The 22,203-nt window shown below is 39.4% G+C and overlaps 2 protein-coding genes across 5 annotated transcripts in view; one reads left to right on the plus strand and one right to left on the minus strand.

Annotated features, from left to right (window-relative positions):
• Positions 1–540: 540 nt before the first annotated feature.
• Positions 541–17,100, minus strand: LOC139946170 (tubulin polyglutamylase TTLL7-like). The gene is made up of 17 exons (XM_071943791.1): positions 16,882–17,100; positions 15,317–15,869; positions 14,524–14,678; positions 13,437–13,494; positions 12,660–12,791; positions 11,734–11,892; positions 11,199–11,415; positions 10,512–10,676; positions 9,690–9,848; positions 9,113–9,301; positions 8,489–8,749; positions 7,795–7,872; positions 6,934–7,290; positions 6,399–6,533; positions 5,319–5,560; positions 4,243–4,422; positions 541–4,083 (listed from the first exon to the last, which is right to left on the minus strand). Exons 3-17 carry the CDS (start codon positions 14,672–14,674, stop codon positions 3,954–3,956), a joined length of 2,613 nt encoding a protein of 870 aa, XP_071799892.1. The 5' UTR covers positions 14,675–14,678; positions 15,317–15,869; positions 16,882–17,100; the 3' UTR covers positions 541–3,953.
• A 1,815-nt stretch (positions 17,101–18,915) lies between these two features.
• Positions 18,916–22,203, plus strand: part of LOC139946200 (zinc finger protein GLIS3-like) — a 90,011-nt gene continuing 86,723 nt past the window's right edge. For all 4 annotated transcript variants that reach the window (XM_071943821.1, XM_071943823.1, XM_071943822.1 and 1 more), the window contains exon 1: positions 18,916–19,155. The gene's annotated coding sequence lies outside the window, so the exon portion shown is untranslated. The remainder of the gene's footprint in view (positions 19,156–22,203) is intronic.

The following is a 22,203-nucleotide window of genomic DNA, read 5'->3' on the forward strand; positions in this document are numbered from 1 at the left end:
TGTTCTCTCGCAGCTTCAAAGACCAATTGAGTTTGAGTTTTCACGGGCTTGTTATTTTATGCATTTAGATAGGTGTCAAGTGCCTTTAAAGACCCTTGATCCTTCAGCACCTTGAGGGTGATTCTTTCTGCTATTGTTTTTGCGCTTTATAAATTTCTTCTTATTATTATCCTAGGTTCGATTCGATCCGAAGAATAAATTCGCGAAAAGTTATAAATATTCCATTAAAATTATTGAACAAAATATATCTTGTAATAATAAGTGGTTAATTATATTTGTTTAATTTATTTATATTGCAATGGGTTACATCATGGTTACTCTAGCATTCATGTAGGGTTCTTGGAACATGATCAGGTAGTTGTCTTTCAATTATAGTCCGAAATGTATCCCCACTTACTCGAAGCAAATCATAAATTGAGAGAGAAAAGAGGCCTATGAACTTCAACTTGTTAAATATGGGGCAAATAAATAATATGCAAAATAAATACAGCACATAAAAGCAAACTAACCCAAAAAGATGTTTTCTTACAAAATGTCTTTTATTGCAACCATTTCTATAGCATTGTTGGTCATTTGTACAAGACAACACAAATACAATTGTGTCTGAAAAACATAAGAATACAACTACCTGAAAGTGCCCTATTTATGTTGTTGTTAAATACAATTGTGCAATAAGCTTATACTTTTGTGGGTAAACTAAAAGACAGCACCTACACATGAGGTTTACATTGATGAAAGAAATACTTATTTTAATGAGAAGTCTTATATAATAACAGTGTCTTATAATTGAAGAATTGTGAGAAGGTACCAAGTGTCCAAAGTCACTTTGTACTTTGCAAAAGGTATGAAGTGTACAGGCAATGTGGCTAGCCACGAAGTGTTCTGACACCGTATGATCACCGATTCCCATAAAAACCACACAGTCGAACATCAGGTGTTTTTGACTCATGTTTCAACTTGTCCAACATACATTATAAGCAACCTACTACAACTAGTACAATGTCAAGAAAACAAGCCATTACTTGTTAGATACATATCTGTAATGCAGTCATAATCTAATCTTGTTCTTTTTCAGCTCTCAGCTCGTGTATACGTGTGTATCTAGTTTGTCTGGCAATAAGGGAATGGAACAAAAGTAACATTAGTAGGATTTGAAACTTTGCATGGTGGAAATACGATATAGAAAGGTTTGCGGTAACACCATGCAGCATCAGAGTCCAGCTTTCTCCAGAAGACGATCAGAGCATACTGATCGAAACGTCGAGTTGAAACCAACGGTTCTTTTCAAAACCACCCCAACTCATTAGAGATAGTCATTACATGGTGTTACCGCAAACTCTTCTATAAAAGCAACATTGTTTGCTTCACTTCTTCCTACATAAATATTTGTCCAAAGGCAAAACAAAAAAATCAGACAAAAAAAAGTAGGAAGAACATTATCATGCTCGTAAAATTTCAATCCCAAATACACCATGGTCATAGCAGCCACACTCTTACTCAACTTCTTTTAAATTATTTACAACTACGACGAAAACAAAATGGAATGTTTAATGTTAAAAATAAACTTTGTACAATTTTTTATGTAGAAAAATACACTTTAAATCCAACTAAATTTACAGAGAGATTTTTGGTTATAGTTATGTTCTCTATTTATAAATGTAAAGAAAATATTTTACAGACCTACAGACCTCAAAACCCACACAGAACAATGTTTAAATACCTCTAACATTTTTACACATGACATTTATGTGGATACGGATTCAACCAATTTACTAAGAAACTTAAGAAATTAGTTTTATAGGCACTGGACACCTTTGGTAATTGTCAAAGACCAGTATCCTCACCTGGTTTATCCCAACATATGCATAAAATGAAAAACCTGTGAAAATTTTGTCTCACTTGGTCATCAAAGAAAAAACACCTTTGATGCACAATTTTGTGTGCTTTCATATGCTAAAAATAGGTTTCTAAGGCTTTTATTATTTGACTGAGAAATTTCCTCTCAAAAACTGTGTTACTTCAGAGGGAGTAGTTTCTCACAAAGTTTTATAATCGCAACAGCTCCCCATTGCTTGTACCGAGTAAGTTTTTCTGCTCACAATTATTTTGAGTAGTTATCAATAGTGTCCAGTACCTTTAAGGCTAAAGAAAACCTCTGGAGAAAGGACTGTATTTATATGTACAATGGAAGGTCCCTACAAAATAATGTGTAAAATTTTTAATATTTTGTTAATCATGGCACTGGTATAGAATCATAACTGACGACAGTTATTAACTACAAATTGAATTTAAAAACAAAACTTTAACAAGATAACAGTGCTCAAACTCCCCCAAACTGCCCCCCCCCAAAAAAAATAAATAAATAAATAAATTATAATTAATAAATGAAATTCAATAAAGAGCATCATACAAAATTCCTATTAATAAAAAAAGAGTCAATTATTAATGTACAATTGGTTACATTTATAGCTTTGGGTGAGTGCTTTGTCCTTCAATATATAATTTACTTCAGAAGACTCAAAAGTGTTTAAAAATAATAACAAACTTCAAAATTTGCATTTAAATTTGTAAAAAAGGAATTTATAATAAAAAATGGTTTATTATAAATTAACATAAAGGCTTAATATAACTCTAACAAAATGACACACACATAATCCACAGGCACATCTTGGAGTCAGAGCTGCTTAACCAGTTAAAGCAGCTAAGCACAACAACATTATGCTTACCAGAATAAGGTCACCAGCCAAACTATAATGTTACATGTACAATTTGTGACTGGTTTCCTGCTCATTTCTGCTTAGCAGAAATTTGCCTTCAAAAGCAGCTCTCTGAAATTGGGCCCGCTATTAGAAATAATACTCTGATCTACTTAAAATACTGCCTTATTGCTCTTACAACTGCAAAGCTGCAGTCCTGTTAAGTTGTTATAGTTACTGTATCATGGCCTCTGTCGCCCCTGGTATTGGCCTTGGTGCCCCTTCAAAAGTTTCCCATAAACTATAAGATTGTCCAATGCAAGTGCAATTTGTAACATGTCTGTATGTAAATATCAAAATGCATTATTAGAGACTGCACTGTTCATCTATGATCAGACAAACCCTAAACAAATGGGGACATATTCAGTGTTTTAATCGAGCGGCCATGAACTTCCCAAGCAGTTCCCTCTCAAAAGTTCATCCTCATTTCGACAAAACCAAGTACCATCACAAATAGTCTTCTTTCAAGGTATTGCATTGTGCTTTCATGAATTGTCCAAGGAAAAGCGAGGGTAAAGGCGTGATATTTGTTTGCTGATCTACAAAACCAAGTACCATCAATAGTAGTCTTCTTTCAAGGAAAAGCTAGTTGGCGAGAAGTGTGACACTCATTGGCTGACCTACAAAACCAAGTACCATCATAGACTTCTTTCAAGGGACTTTTATCGTGTTCTCATGAATTGTTCAAGGAAAGGCTAGGGTAAAGGCGTGGGACATTTGTTGGCTGATTGTACAAAACCAAGTACCATCATTAGTAGTCTTCTTTCAAGGTACTACATCGTGCTCTCATGAATTGTTCAAGGAAAGGATTGGGCAGAGGCGTGACATTCATTGGCTGATTGGCGTCAACAGTTCAAATCCTCAGCGCTACAAACCTGAGTACTCTTACTGGTAGTCTTCTTTCAAGGCACTGCATCGTGCTCTCATGAATTGTTCAAGGAAAGGCTTGGGCAGAGGCGTGACATTCATTGGCTGATCGGCGTCAACAGTTCAAATCCTCAGCGCTACAAACCTGAGTACTCTTACTGGTAGTCTTCTTTCAACGCACTACATCGTGCTCTCATGAATTGTCCAAGGAAAGGCTAGGGCAGAGGCGTGACATTCATTGACTGATCGGCGTCAACAGCTCAAATCCTCAGCGCTACAAAACTGAGTACTCTTACTGGTAGTCTCCTTTCAAGGCACTACATCGTGCTCTCATGAATTGTCCAAGGTTAAGCTAGGGTAAAGGCGTGACATCCGTTGGCTGATCGGCGTCATGACCGTGGGACTACTGGAGCTATTCCATGTGCTCATCCTCAGGCTGGATGGTCTCAGCTGGACAGGCCTGAAAGGAATAAGGAAAATGATTTGTTATAAAAATTGATGATCACAAAATATTTACGGAAAAGTCATTATGAAGAATCAAGTCCAAACTTCAACTTTATTTGTTATTATTACAACTGACTCATGAAACTCAATGTTAAAATGACAACAGCTAGCTGACCTTTGCGCTGAACCATCACCCATGGCAACAGTGGGTGCAGTTTGACCTTTGGCCTCTGCAGCAAACTGATAGACAATGAGTAGACAGTCTCGACAGAGCTGGACGATACGACGGCTGCAACTCATCTCCGTACTGGAGATCACGTCGGAGCTCTTGCTGAAGATCATCTCCCAGGAATTTCTGTGTAGAGAAGAATACAAACAATTACAACACCTCAGACAGAAAATGCTATTCCTATTGGTGGAGAGCGCGTCATGTGGGGGTGTTTAAACCGTTGATAATGACCAGTGTTTATAACCAGTTGATAATTTACCTCGACTTTGTCTCGGTAAAACTATCAAGAACCAGGCCTCGTTGGGTTTGAACCACTATTTGAAAACCACCTCACCACACATTGATTCCCTTATTTAACCACTTCACACAGAACAGATTCCTAACAAATGTTTGTGCCCATCCGTTACATTATTTTTCAGAACATTGTGGAGTGTCCAGAGTGCGTGTCGCTTAGCGGTTAAGAGTACCGGACTCAAACTCTGGTGTTTCTGATTAGCAGTGTGTGCATGGTGTGGGTTCAAGTCCCAGTCGTGACACCCGAGTCCTTAAGCAAGATACTTAACCATGATGCTTTGTCTTTCGGATCCAGGACGTAAAGCCATTGGTCCTATGTGTTGTGTAACGCACGTAAAAGAACCCAGTGCACTTATTGAAAAGAGAAGGGGCTCGCCTGGTGTTCCTGGTTTGATTGGCTGCATATTGCGCCACAGCACCTTAAAAACCATTACATGGTGCTAAGTTCAAGTAGCTGGGGTCTCATAAGTGAAACGTAGTCCCACATCTTGCAGAAAAATACTGAATGTGCACTTAGAAACAACCGTATAAAGCGCCTAATAAATGTTGTGTATTACTGTTATTATTTAGGTACAAAGTATAGCAGTATAGGTGAATCATACAAATGCAAAAGCAAAGTGAAGTTTATCACCTTAGTGCCCATACATTGTGTAGTGCTTGTCTGCAACCCTTTGGGCTTAGTAAAAAACTAAATAGATTATCCAGGACAATTATTTTGCCAAACTTACCCTGTACTTGAGAAGCAGTTCCACAAACCCTGACCATGACTCCATAGAAGTCTGTTGAAGACTCTCGTGAAGATCCGATACAACCTGAGATTATCAACGTCGTTGGATCGCCATGTCCGCTGCAAGAGAGCCCTGACATTAGACCTGACAATGTCGATGACTTTACGTCTCTTGATGGAGTCCAACTTCACCAGCCAGTAGGATGCTATCCGAGGCTTGTGGAACTTCCAGTTTTCATGTATCTAAATAAAAAAAAGGGATGAAGACATTTGTTTGAACCCCTTGCAATGATGGCGTGTCATGGCAAATTGGTAAAAAGCACCAGACTAAGGATCTGGGTTTCTAATCAGCAGAGTGTGGGTTCGAGTCCCAGTCCTGACACCTGTGTGTCCTTTAGCAAGACACTTAAGCACGATGATTCGTCCTTTAAGTGGATTTGGCAAGAGGGCCACTCTAAAGCAGCCTAGTTGCCATGGGCAGCACGTCGTATCAATAACCTCTTGTTACTAACCCCTCAAAGGGGTAACACTGAAGCTCAATGCTGGTTGGCTAAAAAAAACTGACTGCTTAGCGTGCAGGCTTGTCCAAAACATTCGGATGCTTGCATGGCGCTTGTCGGGCACCAAGTAAGAAAATGTAAAAATGAACGACTTTTGACGCGATTTCAAATAAATCATGTTTTATGTGGTCACCCTAAACTGCATACAGTTAGACGTATCACAAGATCAGAAAAGAATGAGACGGGACCAGTTGCTCAATGTCTTGATGCGTCTTTTGACAGTGCGTTCCTGCGTAGCCTCTTACACAGAGTGGATCAACCACAGAACTAATTCAAATATCCAATGTATTTTGATATTTCCAAGTCACACTTTGTAGGGGGCTACAATCAAGCAAGGCATTCTCGAAAAGCAAGAAAAATGGCACGGCGAGAAAGATTCAAACATTTGAGTCATTAAAAGTCCCTTGAAAATCTGAAACGAGTCAGCTTGATGAAAATGAATAGGTGAGACGCGTTCCACAGCGAATGAGGTTGACACTTACGCAAGATTTCTGCTAATTTATAAGACCCTGCAGCCCTACCTGTGATAAGACCCATTCTGCCTCTTCATCCGTCTTCCCAGGGAATTTGATTCTCATGTCGTTCAAAGCGTTGAATGTCCTCTTCATTGTCTCTTCCTCTCTCTCTTTAGCCGCAGCGGTTGCCAACGCATCATCCTTAAAAAAGAAAAAAAAATTAAAGTTTACCAAGTTAGTTTACTTTTGTGGTTCCTACTTGAATATACACCCACCCAATGCTTTTCTGTGTTTAGCAAGTTTTTGTGCTTACAGGCTTTATGAAATAGGAACCTGAAATGATGCATGCAAGGCTTACCTTGGTGTGACAGGTATTTTTCTTCAGATGCGCCACACATCTGGAACTCTCTACCACTTAATCTAAGATCTTGTCTTTGTACTACAAAATTTGAATCTCTGCTCATATCTGATCTTACGATTTTGTTTTTTTTGTCTGTTTTGTTTTGTTTTTGGTATTACTGCGCCTTGAACACACTGAAGGGTAAACATGTGTACCGTACAAGTTTTTCTTATAGTAATTATTTATTATTATAAGATGTACCATGGCTTGATTGAGGCTCATTCCGGACAGCTTCCTTCCAATAGATGACATCGGTCTGGTCAGAGACCGTGACCTGACGCCAGCGGTCGTTGCTCCTCCTCCCTTCACTGCCGACTGCGGTCGCGACTTGGGTCCCTTAGCTGATTGAGGGCGCTGTTTAAGCATCGGTGTAGCCTGCATGGCGCGGGTGAGCGAGCGCGAGGGCCTCGGGAGATGGTTGTTCATGGTGGAGTTGTTACTGCTGATGGATTCTTGAGTGGAGTCCGGGAGAGAGAGCTCGCAAGACATGCTCTCGTCGTACTCTTCGTCTTCGTCTTCCGGGACTTGATCGGAGATGCTTGGCATGCAAGAAAGTGGCTGTAGCGACAGGAAAACAGATTGGAATGATTAAAAAGAAAATTGATATCTTACGCTGATGATCTTTTTGATAAGTGCACTGGGTTCTTGTACCTGCGTTATACAACACACAGGACCAACAGCTTTACGTCCCATCCAAAGGACGAAGCATTGCGGTTAAGTGTCTTGCTTTAGGACATATGTGTCACGACTGGGACCCGAACCAACACTTTGCTGATCAAAAACACCAGAGCTTGAGTCCGGTGCTCTTTACTGCTAGGTGATATACGCCACATGTGGCTACAGTCTGCCCTTGGTTTTGGAGTCAAACCGCATCTTAAGGGTAGTGAGCGTCTAATTGCGCAAGCATCGCCTTAAAAGTGCACTCCACGAGGACTCCCAAATTCAAGCAAGAGTTATCATGTGATGGGTCAAATCAACATCAATTTTCTTTTAATGAAACTTGGTCCATGCAATTTTTTGATTTTGAATGAAATCATTCGTCAAATCTACATGCTTAGTTACCTTTGGTCCTCTAGCTGCCATTCCCTGGTGCCCTGCCGACGTATCAAACTGCTGTAACATATCAAGAATATCTTCCTCCTATAATTAACAACAACAACTTTGTATGAGAATCTGGCTACTTGAGTCACATTCACTGATTTTGTCACACTTCGAGGCTCATGAATGACGCCAAAGAGTGGCCGAGAGGTTGTGTTAACATTCTGACGTCAGAGGCTGGTTCCAAATGGTCGACCAAAGTAGTCAACCAAAGAGCCTTTTTGAGGTATGGTGAACACAATACTATGACAATATTTGGTGAGGGTAATTTTGTCTTTATACACCCAAACCAAACAGTGCACTCCTATAGTGTCCATCGCCATACTTCAAAAAGGCTAATGGTCAACCATCCTGGGTTTGAGTTAAATGGTCAACCTTTAGTCAACCATGGTGCACACTGAAACTCGCTGCTTCTCTCCACCCAGGGGTAAATGGTTACCTGTGATGGCAGAGATGGTTTTTGTGATTGGTTTAGCCGAGTAGCGCATATAAATTGCACACAGGATGTATACTCCCCGGGGAGCTGAGATGGTTTGAGGAAAGATTTAAGGCCCAGAGACCAGGGGTAATAATGTCATTAACACTTTGAGAAACCCCTCGGGCGTGAAAAGCGCTATATAGAAACAGGTTATTATTATTATTATTAGTCTCTACTCACCCTTAGACTATTGTTATAGGCCTGAGAAGCATCTCTCTGAAGAGCAGCCGCCCTCCCTGACAGGAACAACTGGAAGGCATCGGTCAGTAGAGTGTAATATCCGTCCTGACTCATCTTATCTTGAGGAGGATAGATCCTACGGAAGGAACCCATGTTACGATTCTCGTAGTCCTCCCTCGCATTGTCTCGCCGAACCTGGACTAGTTTTTCTTTGAGTTCCTGTTTCCGCTTCTCGATGGCTGCCTTCTGTTTCTCATTGTCCTAAAAACAAAAAAGGTTTTGTTTTTTTTGTTTAAATAATACTCTTTTGTCCCAGATGCAATTAGTGCATCTCTTAAATATTTCATTTGATCACTCGCTGATAAAATACATTATTCAACGGACACCCACAACCGTTGCCACCGTGAGTAGTTTTGCCATGTTGGGTAGGCTTGTCAAACCCTGTCCCGTTGGTCTTTTTGTGACCTTGCACATATTTTCCCCGGGCTTTTCTGGACAGGGCACCCTTCTTCAACCAATCAAATGCAGTTTCGTAAAACAACAGTGTCGACCTGCTACATTTGTGCAAACCTCACTTCGATTCAGCTTCCTACCAAGTCAACACTATTCAATTATTCTTCTTACCGGGAGCTCAACGGATGATCTCTTTGCGGGTCTAAGGAGACGTTTCTGTGCCTCGGCTTTCTGAGCTGCTAATCCTTTCCTCTTATCGGACTGCTTCATGTTCAAGAGTTTGAACGTATCCGTCAGGACACCATGCTTTATATCAAAGTCGATTTTCTCATCTGTGCCAAAACTTGGAGCTCGATTAATCTGAAAATGCAACAATCAATCAATCAATCAATCAATCGTTTATAAGGCGCCAATCCAACAGTAGTTGCTCATAGCGCGAGACAGTAGGCTATTTCAAAGAAAGAAAACGAAATTTAAGCAAGGTTTTGAAATTGGCTAATGAAGTAGATTGCCTGGTGCTGCGATAAAAAAGGCACGATCCCTTGAATGCGAAAAATTAAAGTTTGGGAACAGGGAGCCGAGACGTTTTAAGGAATGAAATAAATGAACCAGTGACCAGGGGTAATAATGTCAGAAGCACTTTCAAGACGCCCTCCATGTGTGTAAAGCGCTTTATAAAAAACGATTAATATGATCATAATGATTATGTCCATAAAGGCCTATGGATGAGCTAATGATTTGTATATACCTCTATAAGCCATGGTTTGAGTTTTCGATCCAGCATGATATCAAATCCCAAGATCTCAAAGCAGCAACTGTCGCTCCCTGACGACTGACCGGGACGACACATCCGATAAGAATGAAGTACATGAGGCTCCGCTACAATCATCGTCTTAATAATTACATCCTGTGCAATTTAATTCAAAGTTGAATCTTTAAGTATATTCAATTTATTCGATGGTTACTCACAACCAGTGTGGTGCCACCTTTTTGTCATGTTTGACGGGCTTTTCAAATCATGTCCAGTTGGTCTGCTTGTGACCTCAATATTTCTCAGGTAGATTCCCAAGTCGTTTCATTCAATACAGGATTTGAACTGCCTCTAGCCACCGGGCTAGCTTGGTGGTCTGGCGGCAAGACATCCGTCTGCTGACCATTGCAAAAGTTCATAGATTTGAATCCCATCTGAGTGATATGCCTGTGGATTTTATTCTTACAGGACTCAAGAACTGAACTATTATACAGTTTCTTACTACACATCTATTCGATCCTTAGATTATTTGAGTTTGGGTTAAAGTGGGTAGCCCATAGTTCTCAGTTTTATCTAGTTTAATCAATTGGTCCATTTTTACCAATAACATAAGGGTAGCTTAAAGGCCCGCTCACACAGGCCCTGATAACGAGAACGGACACGAGAAAGATAAAAATGCACGCCCTCGCTTGGTTGAATGAGCGTGGGTGTATTCTGCTTGGCACAATTCAACCAATCAAAGGCGTGCATTTTTATCGTTCTTGTTTTCTTTCTCATTTTCGGGACCTGTGTGACCGGGCCTTTCGGGTGACTACTCACAGCGATCTTTTTCCACATGAGCGTGACATCGTAGTCGTTCTTTCTCAGGTAGTCGTTCAGAAACTTGATGGAGCGTTTACTTCCTGTGTTGACGTCAGCGCTCCTCTCAAAGTTACCGCTTTTCTTGTTGATGGAGTAATTAGTCAGGTGCATGTACAGCTGATCCTGATGGCAGTGAGAAATGAAGTGGTGGAAGGATATGAATACGGGGTACCGATTTTATAGTGCCGCTTATTGTGAGGACATTTTTGTGCTTAATATCGTTGCTAAAGGAGTGTAATTTATAGCAAAGGGAGACTTTGGAACGCTAGGCGGCAGCAGACTTACCAGGTAAATTTCCATTGTTTGTTGTTCTAAGCACGCGCACATAACCAAGACTAATGAATTTACCTGGTAAGTATGTCGCAACATAGCGTCCCAAAAGTCCCCTGTTAAGACATTTTGGTGGTGCAAGTGCACCAGTGTTGTATTTCTTGTACTCTTGTTTGAGTAGCACTCCAGTACAGTTTTGAAAACACTCGTTTCTCAAAGTCACCTGCCAGCTTTCTCCCTTAACAGTGGTCTGCTAGCCAAATGCTACTTTTAAGAACTTGTTTGGTGTGACCCAGCCTTTACACAAGGACTTCGAAAAATGTACATTTGTAGGTATCGGAGGTGAAGTGTTTCTAACAGAATGCTTTTTCTTACCACATTGCTATCATTAGGGTTGCAATATTTCTCTGTGCTCATTCGTACCAGTCCGTCGTTGAATAGAAATATCCGAAGTGGATCACATGAAGTGATGAGAACATACACCCTCAGATCAAACTTATACCCCTCCAAGAGGAATGGTTTATCCAAATACTCTTGCACTATGGTGAGTTCAGTGGGTGGGATGCGCTCTCCATTCCGATAGAGGGAGATCCTGAAATGAGAAAAGGGTGAGGGGATTTCCAAGTTGTTATAATTAAAACACTTTGGCCACAAAACAAGCACATGTATGCAAAGAGACATATGCAAAGAGTATGCATATCGTAATGAGTGTGACATAGTTCCATGTCAAAGCTACGCCGACTTCACATGAGGAGTTGCATTGAGCCAACTTTTCTCTGATGACTTACACAAAGTTTAATTTTTTGGGCTTTTGTGTTTGTTCCTCAATGACATTGAGCTTTAATGGCCGACACTAAAATCACTGGCCCCAATGGCTACGTGGAAATTTACGCCCTGTTAAGTATCCTACCCATTGCCCATGGAGCCATTCGATGGCTTGACGATAAACGTCCGATGTTTCTTGCGTTTCTTGAGATCCAAAAAGTAATTCTGGAAGGTGTTGTACTCAGATGGGAAGATCCAAGTCTTTGGAACGAAGTTGTACTCCTCAGGATGGGCCCGGACCATTCTAATGAAACAATCAAACAAATATTTTATAAAGCTCGTGGCCTGTTTTACTAACATTTAGCCTTCATATTAACTCTAATAATAACTCTTATATAGCGCATTTCACAATAACTGTATCAATGCGCTTTACATTAGTGCCCTGGTCATAGGGCCAATAACATCCCTTTCAATGTTTCTCAGCTCCCTTGGGAGTATACTACATGAATAAACCGTGTTTCCTCAAAAAGATCAACTTTTTCTGACCATTAGTGTGGACAGACACATAATGTGTAACAAATCAAGCTATTTTGGGTATCAGCAAACAGTGCAGTTGCACTTAACCGAGTTCAACTTGTCACCATGATTGACTATCATAGTGTCTCACCACAAAGGGATTTTTGGATAAAAATTCATACAATCAATCATGGATTGAGGGTTTTCGTGGACTTTGGACTTGGAGCATTGACGTGGGAATATTAGTCTAACATAAATGTCATGTTCATAAAAACCCTGTGTAAACATGCTTCAGAATATCATTAAGACTAAATTTCACCAATAAAGCTCTTCAGGTTTCCCTGTTCAAATTTCTACAGAATACTGAATGGGAGGCCTTTAACTATTACACCATTTAACAACATGTGAGCTACTTAAGGCTGCAAACATCAAGTCCTAGTTTCATAGCTGCTTTTAAAGCAAAAGATTTTGCTTATTAAAATTGTCTGCTAAGCAGATATGAGCAGGATATCAAATTTCACCGCGGAGTGAGTTCTGAATTTGTCTCCAACTTACTTTGACATATTCCTTGCAAGAGAATCTTTCCTGCATATTTCACCCATACCAGGAAAGTGGTTGACCCTCTGGTACGATTTGAGTTCGGAAATTTTCTCTGATGGGGGCGCTGTGTCACTCCAGTACAAAAAGCTGAAACAAACAAAATTAAATTTATGAGAAGAAATAAAACATCATAAAAATGAATTATTACTGCAACCCAACCAGGGAATTTCATCTTTGAGTTGAGGGGACACTTCCAAAAGGTACCAGGCCTGATACTTCACGGAGGCAACAGAGGCGATTGCCTCCGTTGCCCCTTGCCATTGCCTTGGTGCCCTTGAAATGCTCCAGTAGTAATTTACAATTTCATCATAGGGTGCCCTTTGCCAATGAGAAAATGCCTTGGTGCCCTTGCCCGTTCAAAAACGAAGCATACAGGCCTTATGTACAATGTATTTTCATTTTGAATATTCTCATGTCTATGGGAAACTTTTGAAGGGGCATCAAGGCAAAGACCAGGGCAACATGACATGGTCTCTGTAAAGGGCCTTTTTATGAGGGAAAACAAAAAATTCCTATAGAAACTTTACAAACGATACCATGGCAAAAGCATTTTCCACAGTGCAACATGACATGGTCTCTGTAAAGGGCCTTTTTATGAGGGAAAACAAAAAATTCCTATAGAAACTTTACAAACGATACCATGGCAAAAGCATTTTCCACAGTGCACCAACGGCAATTGGCTTGTGAACTATGGATTATTTGCGAAAAATTATTATAAATTATTAATCTTACCAGTTTGGATCATCTTCCTTTGTTGAATGTACTCCATATTTCTGAGCAACCATACGTACTAAAAATAGAAAACAAAAAACGATAAGACAGTAACATTAAAATAATTATTTTAACTAAAACAGAAAAACTGTGCAGGAAGACTGCTATGGCAGGGCTGTGGTAACATGTGTAATTAATAAGGATGAAAGTGTTCATTGATCAGTCAGGCAGGATCGATTCCAAATTTACAAAATATACTCTGCAGTCTACAGTGTCGAAGCCGTGAGGCCATGAAATGGAAACCGGCGCAGTAAGCACAAAAATGGCCATTAACGGCACTGGACACTATTAGTAACTACTCAAAGTAATTGTAAGCATAAAAACTTACTTGGTAACGAGCAATGGAGAGCTGTACATTGTGAGAAACGGCTCCCTCTGAAGTAACGTAGTTTTTGAGAAAGAAGTAATTTCTCAGTTAAATGTTTGAATTGATTTCGACACCTCACGCGTGAGGTCTCAAAATCAAACATGAAAGCAAACTACTTCATGTGACAAGGGTGTTTTTCCTCCTATTGTTATCTCGCAATTTCAACAACCAATTAAGTTTAAATTTTCACAGGTTTGTTTTGTACATGTTAAAATACACCAAGTGAGAAGGCTGGCCTTTGACAATTACCAAAGGTGTCCAGTGCCTTTAAGCATTGCTATAAAATTGAGCACTGTAGATAAAACACTACACGGTGGCATGGTTGGCGTGTGCGTAAAGCGCTCGCCTCTCACCAAGGTGACCCCGGTTCGATTCCCGGTCGGGGCCATATGTGAGTTGAGTTGTGCGTTGGTTCTCTGCTGTGCCACAAGGGTTTTCCAGACTATCCGGTTTTCCTCCCTCAGGAAAAAATCAAACACTTTCGATCTTGGCTGTGCTCCGTGGTCATAATGCGTTGATGTGGCTGGCAGCTGAATGCGCCCTTGCATGCCTGCTTCTCGAACATGTTGTAGCCGCATCCTTCGCAATTCAGCTCTTAGCTGCGAGTAAGGACGATTAGCCCCCCCCCCCCAAATTATTATTATTATTACAAAAAACTAGCCATTATAAAAGGTGACTCACCAACTTCATATTTTGTTGGCAAGACATTGATTCCTACAGGTGTTCTTTTCTTCTTCTTCTTGGGTTGAACCAACGTCTTAAGTCTCTCCTCATCCTCCTCCTGTCCACCTCCATCTGATGATGCCTTCTTGGCAGATGAGGAGCCACTCATTTTCCTTCAGAAAAAAACAACACAGTAAAAAGGTTTTGTAACTAGACACTCTCAAAGTATTTTTTTTGTTAGCATAAAAACTTACTTGGTAACAAGCAACGATGTCTTTTTGAAGTACGGTGCCGTGGACACAAAAGTTTGGGTATATTTTATACCAAATATACAATCTTGTCAATAATTTAGTTGAAATTCCTCTTCACGATTTTCCACAACATTCCACTCGACCCTCCAGAAAACACAATCTTCAATTCCATCAAATTCGGCATTCAACCAAAATCTACGACAGCAGTTTTTTTTCCGGCCATCATCAAGGACTGGAATGCCTTACTCAACTCATTAGATATCTTCAAAGACACTCCCACTGAGCACTTCAAAAATTAAGCCATCCCATCCACACAATGCGCAAAGCTGGTGTGATGTGTCTATAGAATTTTGTTTTGCCGGCTCAACTTTACAGATACAGATACCCAAACCAAATAGTCTCATAGTGCTGTGTCCACCATACACGTGTCTCAAAATGGCTTATGGAGAGCTGAGAGGTGTTAGCGCAATTGATACCTCACCATGCAATGCCTCAAATCCCATGTTTTATAAACACATTAAATAAACAAATGAATAAATAGGACACCAAATCAAACTCACCTTTTTTAAAGCTTCCCCTGTTGTAGTAATATCCAAACACAGAGCTGTGAGTTCAGAACTGGCGTAGTACCCATATTCACTAGATACCAGAGTTATAAGGTTCCATTCACAAATACCTTAAATCTAGGTCCCTTTTCACTGTTCACTGTGACTGATCACTATCGACCCATCGGAATTTCTGCTCATTCAAAAAAATAATTCCATGTTTTGGCATCTGTACAGTCGTTGCTCTAGTCAATAGCAGTTAGTTCTCTTGATTGGCCAATTTATCGCTTAGCAACCCTTTAACTACTCAGTGGTTTCCAGGGATGGCTGTAGACTTAAGCTGCACAGTGAGTGCTTTGGCGGAAGGTCGGTAAATCGTGAGGGTTTATTATCACTGTAAATATACTTTATAGCCGTAGGAGAATGGCAGCGCAAACGGTTTTCTGTGGAGCATCCGTCGAAGAGGTAGCTAAATGTTTTCTGCTCACTGTTTGGCTGGGTTGGATCTTGAGCCTTTTATATCCATGGTCTGGCAATAACGATCTATCCACAGTATGTCATCATGGCCCTGCAACATGAATAAGTCAATGAAAAAAAAATTGGCGTAAAACATCAACCTGAACAAAAAATTATTGCAATTGCTTCAAAAGCGTAATAAATACTTGGTGTGGCTATATTGACTTTAAAGCACCAAATGCGAAGCATTTCTTGTGATAAATAGTTCACATTAAAGCCTTTGGACCCTTTCGGTACAGAAAAAAAATTGTGAAGATCACAGATTCACATACAGGTCTAATAATGACGATAGTTGAAAACGTCCCTTGTAATATTTCTGTCTGAAATGTAATATTTGATGAGAAATAAATAATTTAACTTCCCAATTGGAGTTTATCTTTTGTTTAACAAAATTACAAACTATATAAACGCCAAAGAATATTTAGTTTCGAACAAATAATCTTAAAACATTTCCGCTACAAAATACAACAAGCAACCAACTGATTTTACTTGATATTTGAAAATAAGATTAGATAATTAAAACTATATTACTGTTGGGCGGTATATTTATTGTTTACTTGGAAGTTGGTTGGAAAAACAAACAATTTTTTAAAATACAAAATTTTAAATAATGCTTTTTAAAACACATAGCAAATTGAAGTGGTCGTTATGACTACAAAAACTGGTGACTACAAAAATGCAATCAAAACTTAAAACAATTTGTAAAGATTCCCAGTTACTGGGCGACTGGGTCTACCTCTCTCATCTCACACAGACACAGGTCAGAGCAGAGCAGAGTCAATGTTAATTGTTATGTTCCTGCCTTATCTTACTGTCAAAGTGTCAACAATAACATTTGACTTTGTTTTTTGGGGGTGAGATCGTGATATGAATACTAGTACGACTATAGTATCAGACTATGAGTATTGAGTAAATTTTGTAATCCTGCACAACGTGACTACCTCCATGTTTGTAAAGACTACAACAAATCTGAGTCCTGCCCCAATCTTCAAAATAGTACCCAACAAAACGCAACAGCACACAAAATAATATAAAAACTTGTAAAGCATGTAAAGCAAACTTACTCAACTGTCAACAAATCAAGTTTATTTTTTTATGACGATCTAGAAAAGCTAAGTTCCCAGCAGGAAGTTTGTCCCTCACACAATTTTCAGTCAACTTCCCGATCCATAGATAATCAACAGTCACGCCAACAGGGGAAAAAAGAGACGACATTGGAATGTAAATACACGAACAATGGCTGATAATTCCCTTCCGCTTCGGAGCACAAACTCAAAACCCGGTTGATCAAGCACCGGTAAAAAATATATATCACGTGACTTCCCCATAGCTACAAAACAGGTGATTTTCGGTTTATAGTTACTAGACTGGTGCCTTACTTTTCAAGGGTAGCGTATACACCACCGTGGCAAGAAGGTAGGGCACCGACCCTGTCTGACGTGCGCTATCGATTTGTGGTTTGTGGAACTCATTTGTTCAGGGTCACATCTATTTCCAAACACTTCAATATTGACATAATTTTAACAACAGTTGAACAATAGTGTATTGCAAACTTAAAGGCAATAGCTAGGGTATTTCTAGTAGGCTTGAGCACAGCCAAATTTGAACATTATTTTGATGTTTTTTGTTAGAATAACAGCTTTTTTTGTTGGTGTCGTCTTTAAAAACAAATTCTATGGATAGTATAGTCCTTCGATGATGAGTGACTAGGTTATAAAAATAATTCCGTAAAATGTTTTTAACTCACAAACAGTCGCAAACATCTTCAGCTGCAGGCTTGCTGATTAATATTACCCCCCCCCCCCCCCCCCCCCCCCGTCCCCTTCCTGGGGCCGGCCTTGAGCTTTAAAAGGGTCCCAGCGCAGCCCCATCAATCTTCAACAAACCATTAGGTTGTTTAGAAAGTCATGTTAGTATTAAAAATTAAAATAGTTGCTTCATGTAGGTAGCAATAGAGTCAGTTATTTGAAAGTTGAAAAAAACCTAAAAATCAATTCTGAACCTAGGGCGAAAAGGAATAGCGCCCTCTATCTGTCATCGATCTTGCTTGCGTTTCGATTTATTATTTTTGTGTCCACCGCAAAGTTGAGAGAGCGCCCTCTGTTGGCCTACACTCTCCAAAAAAAGAGAGATAAGTCTCACCTCGAACTTAGCGACGGAAAGAAGAACTCAATAAAAGGCCCCCTCCCCAAGCCCCATCTATGGAAACTGATCACAAATCTAAGCTTTGTGACTATTTCAATCATTTAATGTTGAATCAAGTTAACGACCAATCAATAGATTAAAGAAAGTAGCCTATACCAGAACAGAACCGATTTTTAATCTTGTTGTTCTATTATCCTTTATTTTCTTATTACTTATTTGCTAAACAAGTGGTAACTGTTGGCATTGAACAGGGAATTTTGTTAAATTTAAACAATTAATTCGAATGGAAACATCGCTTTGAGTCGTTTTTGTTTCTTTTAACTTTATATTTGTCATTTCTTTTAACAAACACATCACACGTACACAAACAACCTGTAAAATTTCATACAGTGCCCAAGTTTATAGAGCCGGTTTAAGCTAAAAAAAAAACAGACTTAAACAAAGTTATGCTTAGCAGAAGAGTAATCAGCCATGCTGCGAATAGGCCTACCACTTTTGTGACTGTCATCCTGCTAATTTTTGAAGTGTTAAGCAATAGTTTCTACCATAAGAAATTGGACCCCGGTATCAAAGTGTGTGGAATTGTGTGTTTTGAAGTTACAGCAATCAATGAGCTAGGCCTATTTGTCACTATGAAATATCATTATTGTTATAATTGCATCTCTGGTAACTTTTATTTAGTTCCACACTTATTTTCGATCATCAAATAACTTTCGACAAACTAAAATTGATTTTTTGGTAACGAACTGAATTTACTTGTTCCACCGCAAATTTTATTATGTTCGATTACTTGAAAAGGTTATAATAAAACGCAACAAAGTATCAGAAACTTTTTCCATGGGCCCGCCCCTTATTTTTTTACCCCTGTCCAGCCAGCCAGCCACCGACGTGAAAAGTGTGCACCACAAAAACACCAAGAAAACATTACCTGGTACTCGGCACACTAGCTTGACATTAAGTCTAAATAAACGGTCACCAACACACACTCACGGACGACAGGTAGTTTGAAGATATTTTGGGCACTGGTACCAAAAGTCGCCGTGTGTGTAAAGTATGGAGGCTGGCGGTAGACAGTGGTGTTTCTTTTAAGAGAAAAACAACAACATTACCGTGACTTTATTTTAAACTTTGGATTCGTTTATGGTACCCGGGATGGAACACATACTGTGAATATCTGGTGACGACGAAGGGAGGTAAGTTTTGGTTGTCAAAAGTTTTCTTGACTGGACGTTCGTGTGGTGGTCGTCCGTTGTGTGGGTCGTAGTTTACCTTGGAAACTCTATTGCATTGGGATTTGCCGTGTAACGTGTAGTTGTAATGACATGTATTCTTATCTTTGAGTACAGTGTATGGAGTGCCAGACCAATAACATTTTTTAGATGGTGTTTTTAATGCTGTAGGCCTACTACTACATATATGACCATGGGAGTTGTTATGAAAACTGTAGGCCTATAACTTAAAACTACGTAGGCCTATTTGTGGCAAAGTTTGCCAGGCAGAGCAGAGTTAATAGGCCTTTGAATATGCCAAAAATTTATCACTAGCAGACACTTGACAAAAAGTTTCGGAAAAGTTTCCGTATGGCGCCACCACTTTTTCATTCGATATGAAATAATATAGTATCTTATTTACCTCAATGAGAAATCCCTTTTTGTAAAAATGAGTGAAAAAGTGGTGGCGCCGTACGGAAATTTATCCAAAGTTTCTGGCAATGAATTTCATAATTAAGTTACTGGTGGACCTTGTGATGCACCTTGGCAGTGGCATTGACAATTGTGTGTCCTTCTCTTCAGCGGTGACTCATCCAATTTACTTACTTACTTACTTTCTTACTTACGATTGATGGAAGCATTTATAGGCTTACGCTTTTGAGACCATATCCTATCATATTTTTCTTCCAGTAGCCATCAAGCTCTATCTTAAACTTGGACACTGCTGTGGTAGATTGTTCCAATCCCATTCTATATATGTGATTTTTTTGGGAGAAGAAGTTTTGACTGCACCCAATGTTCTTGCTTAATGGAATGGCCCCTTGTACTGGTATTTCTGTCTGTCTTGAAGAATTTCATGCTGTCAACTTTTATAGCCCCATGACCACCTTGAAGGTTTCTATAAATTTGTATTGTCCTCAGAATATGACCAATGCATACACCAAGGGTAAACTGCATTGTAAAATGTAACATCAAGACAAGAACCTTTTCCGTTGTGTAATCAAATTCTCAATTCTCTGACTGTGTTGTTGGAGACTAGATCGGAGGGTATAATTGCAGAAACGTTAACTGTCATCTTTTTTTCCCAGGCATTTTATCAATCAGTTTGTACAGTCTGTGCACACGTTTCTTTTAAGACATCCCATGCTCCATTGTGGAACAGCCTGCATTGCAATGGAAAATATTGAGGGCACACTTGTATCATGTGACTGCTAGTGGTAGGCCTATTTTTGAACAAGTTTGCTTTCCTTATTTGGAATGGTGTACCAAATTGTTACATTCTTGAGGTTCAAGTCAAGGAGACATGCGCACGCCATTCTGTATGCGGGTTGAATAAGACACACACGTTGGAGATGTGTTTATTGAACGCTACGCGATGCTGTTTTTTCAACTTACTAAATGGCTGCACAAACACACGCTAAGCAATGCCCGTTTGTTCAACTTAGAAAATGGCCGACTGCGTGCATGCCGGGTCGTGTACATATGCCAGTGCACCCTCTAGTTCTTATAAAAAACTCTATGGCAATTACAGGGTTCCCACGGTTGATAGAGGAACCGACTATAAGAACACGTATACCATGGTCTCTTGTCATCCAGGGGTCAGTTTCACAAAGAGGACTAGTCCTAGAAGACATTAAAAACGCATGGCAAGTCCTAAGTTAGGACGAGTACATGTAACTCGTCCTAACTGGAGATAAGACTAGTCTTACTCTTTGTGAAATCCACCCCTGAGCAATTAAATCTCGAACATCAGACCCAAGAACTATGAAAAAATAAAATAATGATTTCCCTTGAGGGTGGGATCAGGCGAAGAGTTTCAACAAAACCAAATGTTCATGCACGAAATGGCTGTTAATGGTTGGAGAAAAGATAAAGTGTGATGTGTGGTGTAGCGTTAAATAAGATTATCATTACGCCTTTCATTAAAAGGAGTTCATGAGCAGAATTTAACCCCTGTCGGTGAAAATTTGTAAAATGTGCAAAGCTGTTATTTTTGTAAGGGATTTGTACTTTTATACAATTTTTTAGTCAGATCGGTTGAGTTTCTTTTTCTAGCATGCAAGCTTTCTAAAGCGGAATATTGCGTGTCTCAAAGCGGCGAGTTATTAAGAAAGTTTTCCAACCATGATGTAAAGGGGGAGTTTTTAAACTCCACCCCTTCGACTTAACGGATGGTTCGCTAGGCGCGCTCACTTTCATGCAGCAGTGACTGTGAAGTTTTGAACAAAACCTGTTTATATCAAACTAATTATTCGTTCCTTGGCTGAAGAAGTCATCTGTGACTGCCAAGTCCAGGATCAGTGGTCATGCCAGACAAAAGACACAGTCTCAATTGTTGGGGCATACAAATTAATTTATAGAAAAAAACTGTGGAATAAGCTTAATGGTAAAACGAAAGTATTTGAAACAACTTTTCATTTAAAATAGGTCTGAATGCTTACCCGTAAAAGTTTTTCCCCTGGTTTCAATAAAACCAACACCTGCTTAAAAATATTGAAAACAAGAAACGGATGTAAAAACCTAAACTTTTTCTGCGCAGTAGCGAAAATAAGTTTATAGAAAAGAGTCGTTGAAAGCAGAGATGGTAAAATGAAAGTAATCAATGACAACATCAATTTGTTACATCAATTTGAACTGAAATGCTACCCTTGAAAAGTTTTATCCCAGTTTCAAGAAAACTAACACCTGCCTCAAAAACAAAACACACAAAACACCGAAAGAAAACCCCCAACTTTTCCTGCGCAATAGTGAAAATAAATTAAAAGAAAAGAGTCGTTGAAAAGCTGAGGTGGTAAAAAGAAAGTAATCATTGGAAATAGCGATTTATTTAACAGAAAAGTTTTATCCCATGAACCGAGGTTTCAAGAAAACCAACCCCTGCCTAAAAAAACCCTCAAAAGACCGTAAGAAAGACCCAAACTTTTCCAGCGCAGAAGTTGCCAAGCATATTATTACATTAGAATGATCAGAAATAATTAGCTCAGATGTCACTCTTGCTGTGTCAGTGTAGATCAAAAGGCCTTTCAAACA

This window comes from Asterias amurensis, chromosome 13 (assembly GCF_032118995.1).
Source record: "Asterias amurensis chromosome 13, ASM3211899v1".
Taxonomy (NCBI): domain Eukaryota; kingdom Metazoa; phylum Echinodermata; class Asteroidea; order Forcipulatida; family Asteriidae; genus Asterias; species Asterias amurensis.

What these genes read in the sequence shown, in the direction of transcription:
- LOC139946170 (XM_071943791.1), bottom strand. Translation starts at nt 14,674, where the DNA reads ATGAGTGGCTCCTCATCTGCCAAGAAGGCATCATCAGATGGAGGTGGA. An exon ending in TGAGCCTCAATCAAGCCATG is followed by an intron (nt 6,534 to 6,933) that starts GTACATCTTATA and finishes TTCTTTTTTAAG; the next exon opens with GATGATGCGTTGGCAACCGC. An exon ending in CAGAATGGGTCTTATCACAG is followed by an intron (nt 5,561 to 6,398) that starts GTAGGGCTGCAG and finishes TTTTTTATTTAG; the next exon opens with ATACATGAAAACTGGAAGTT.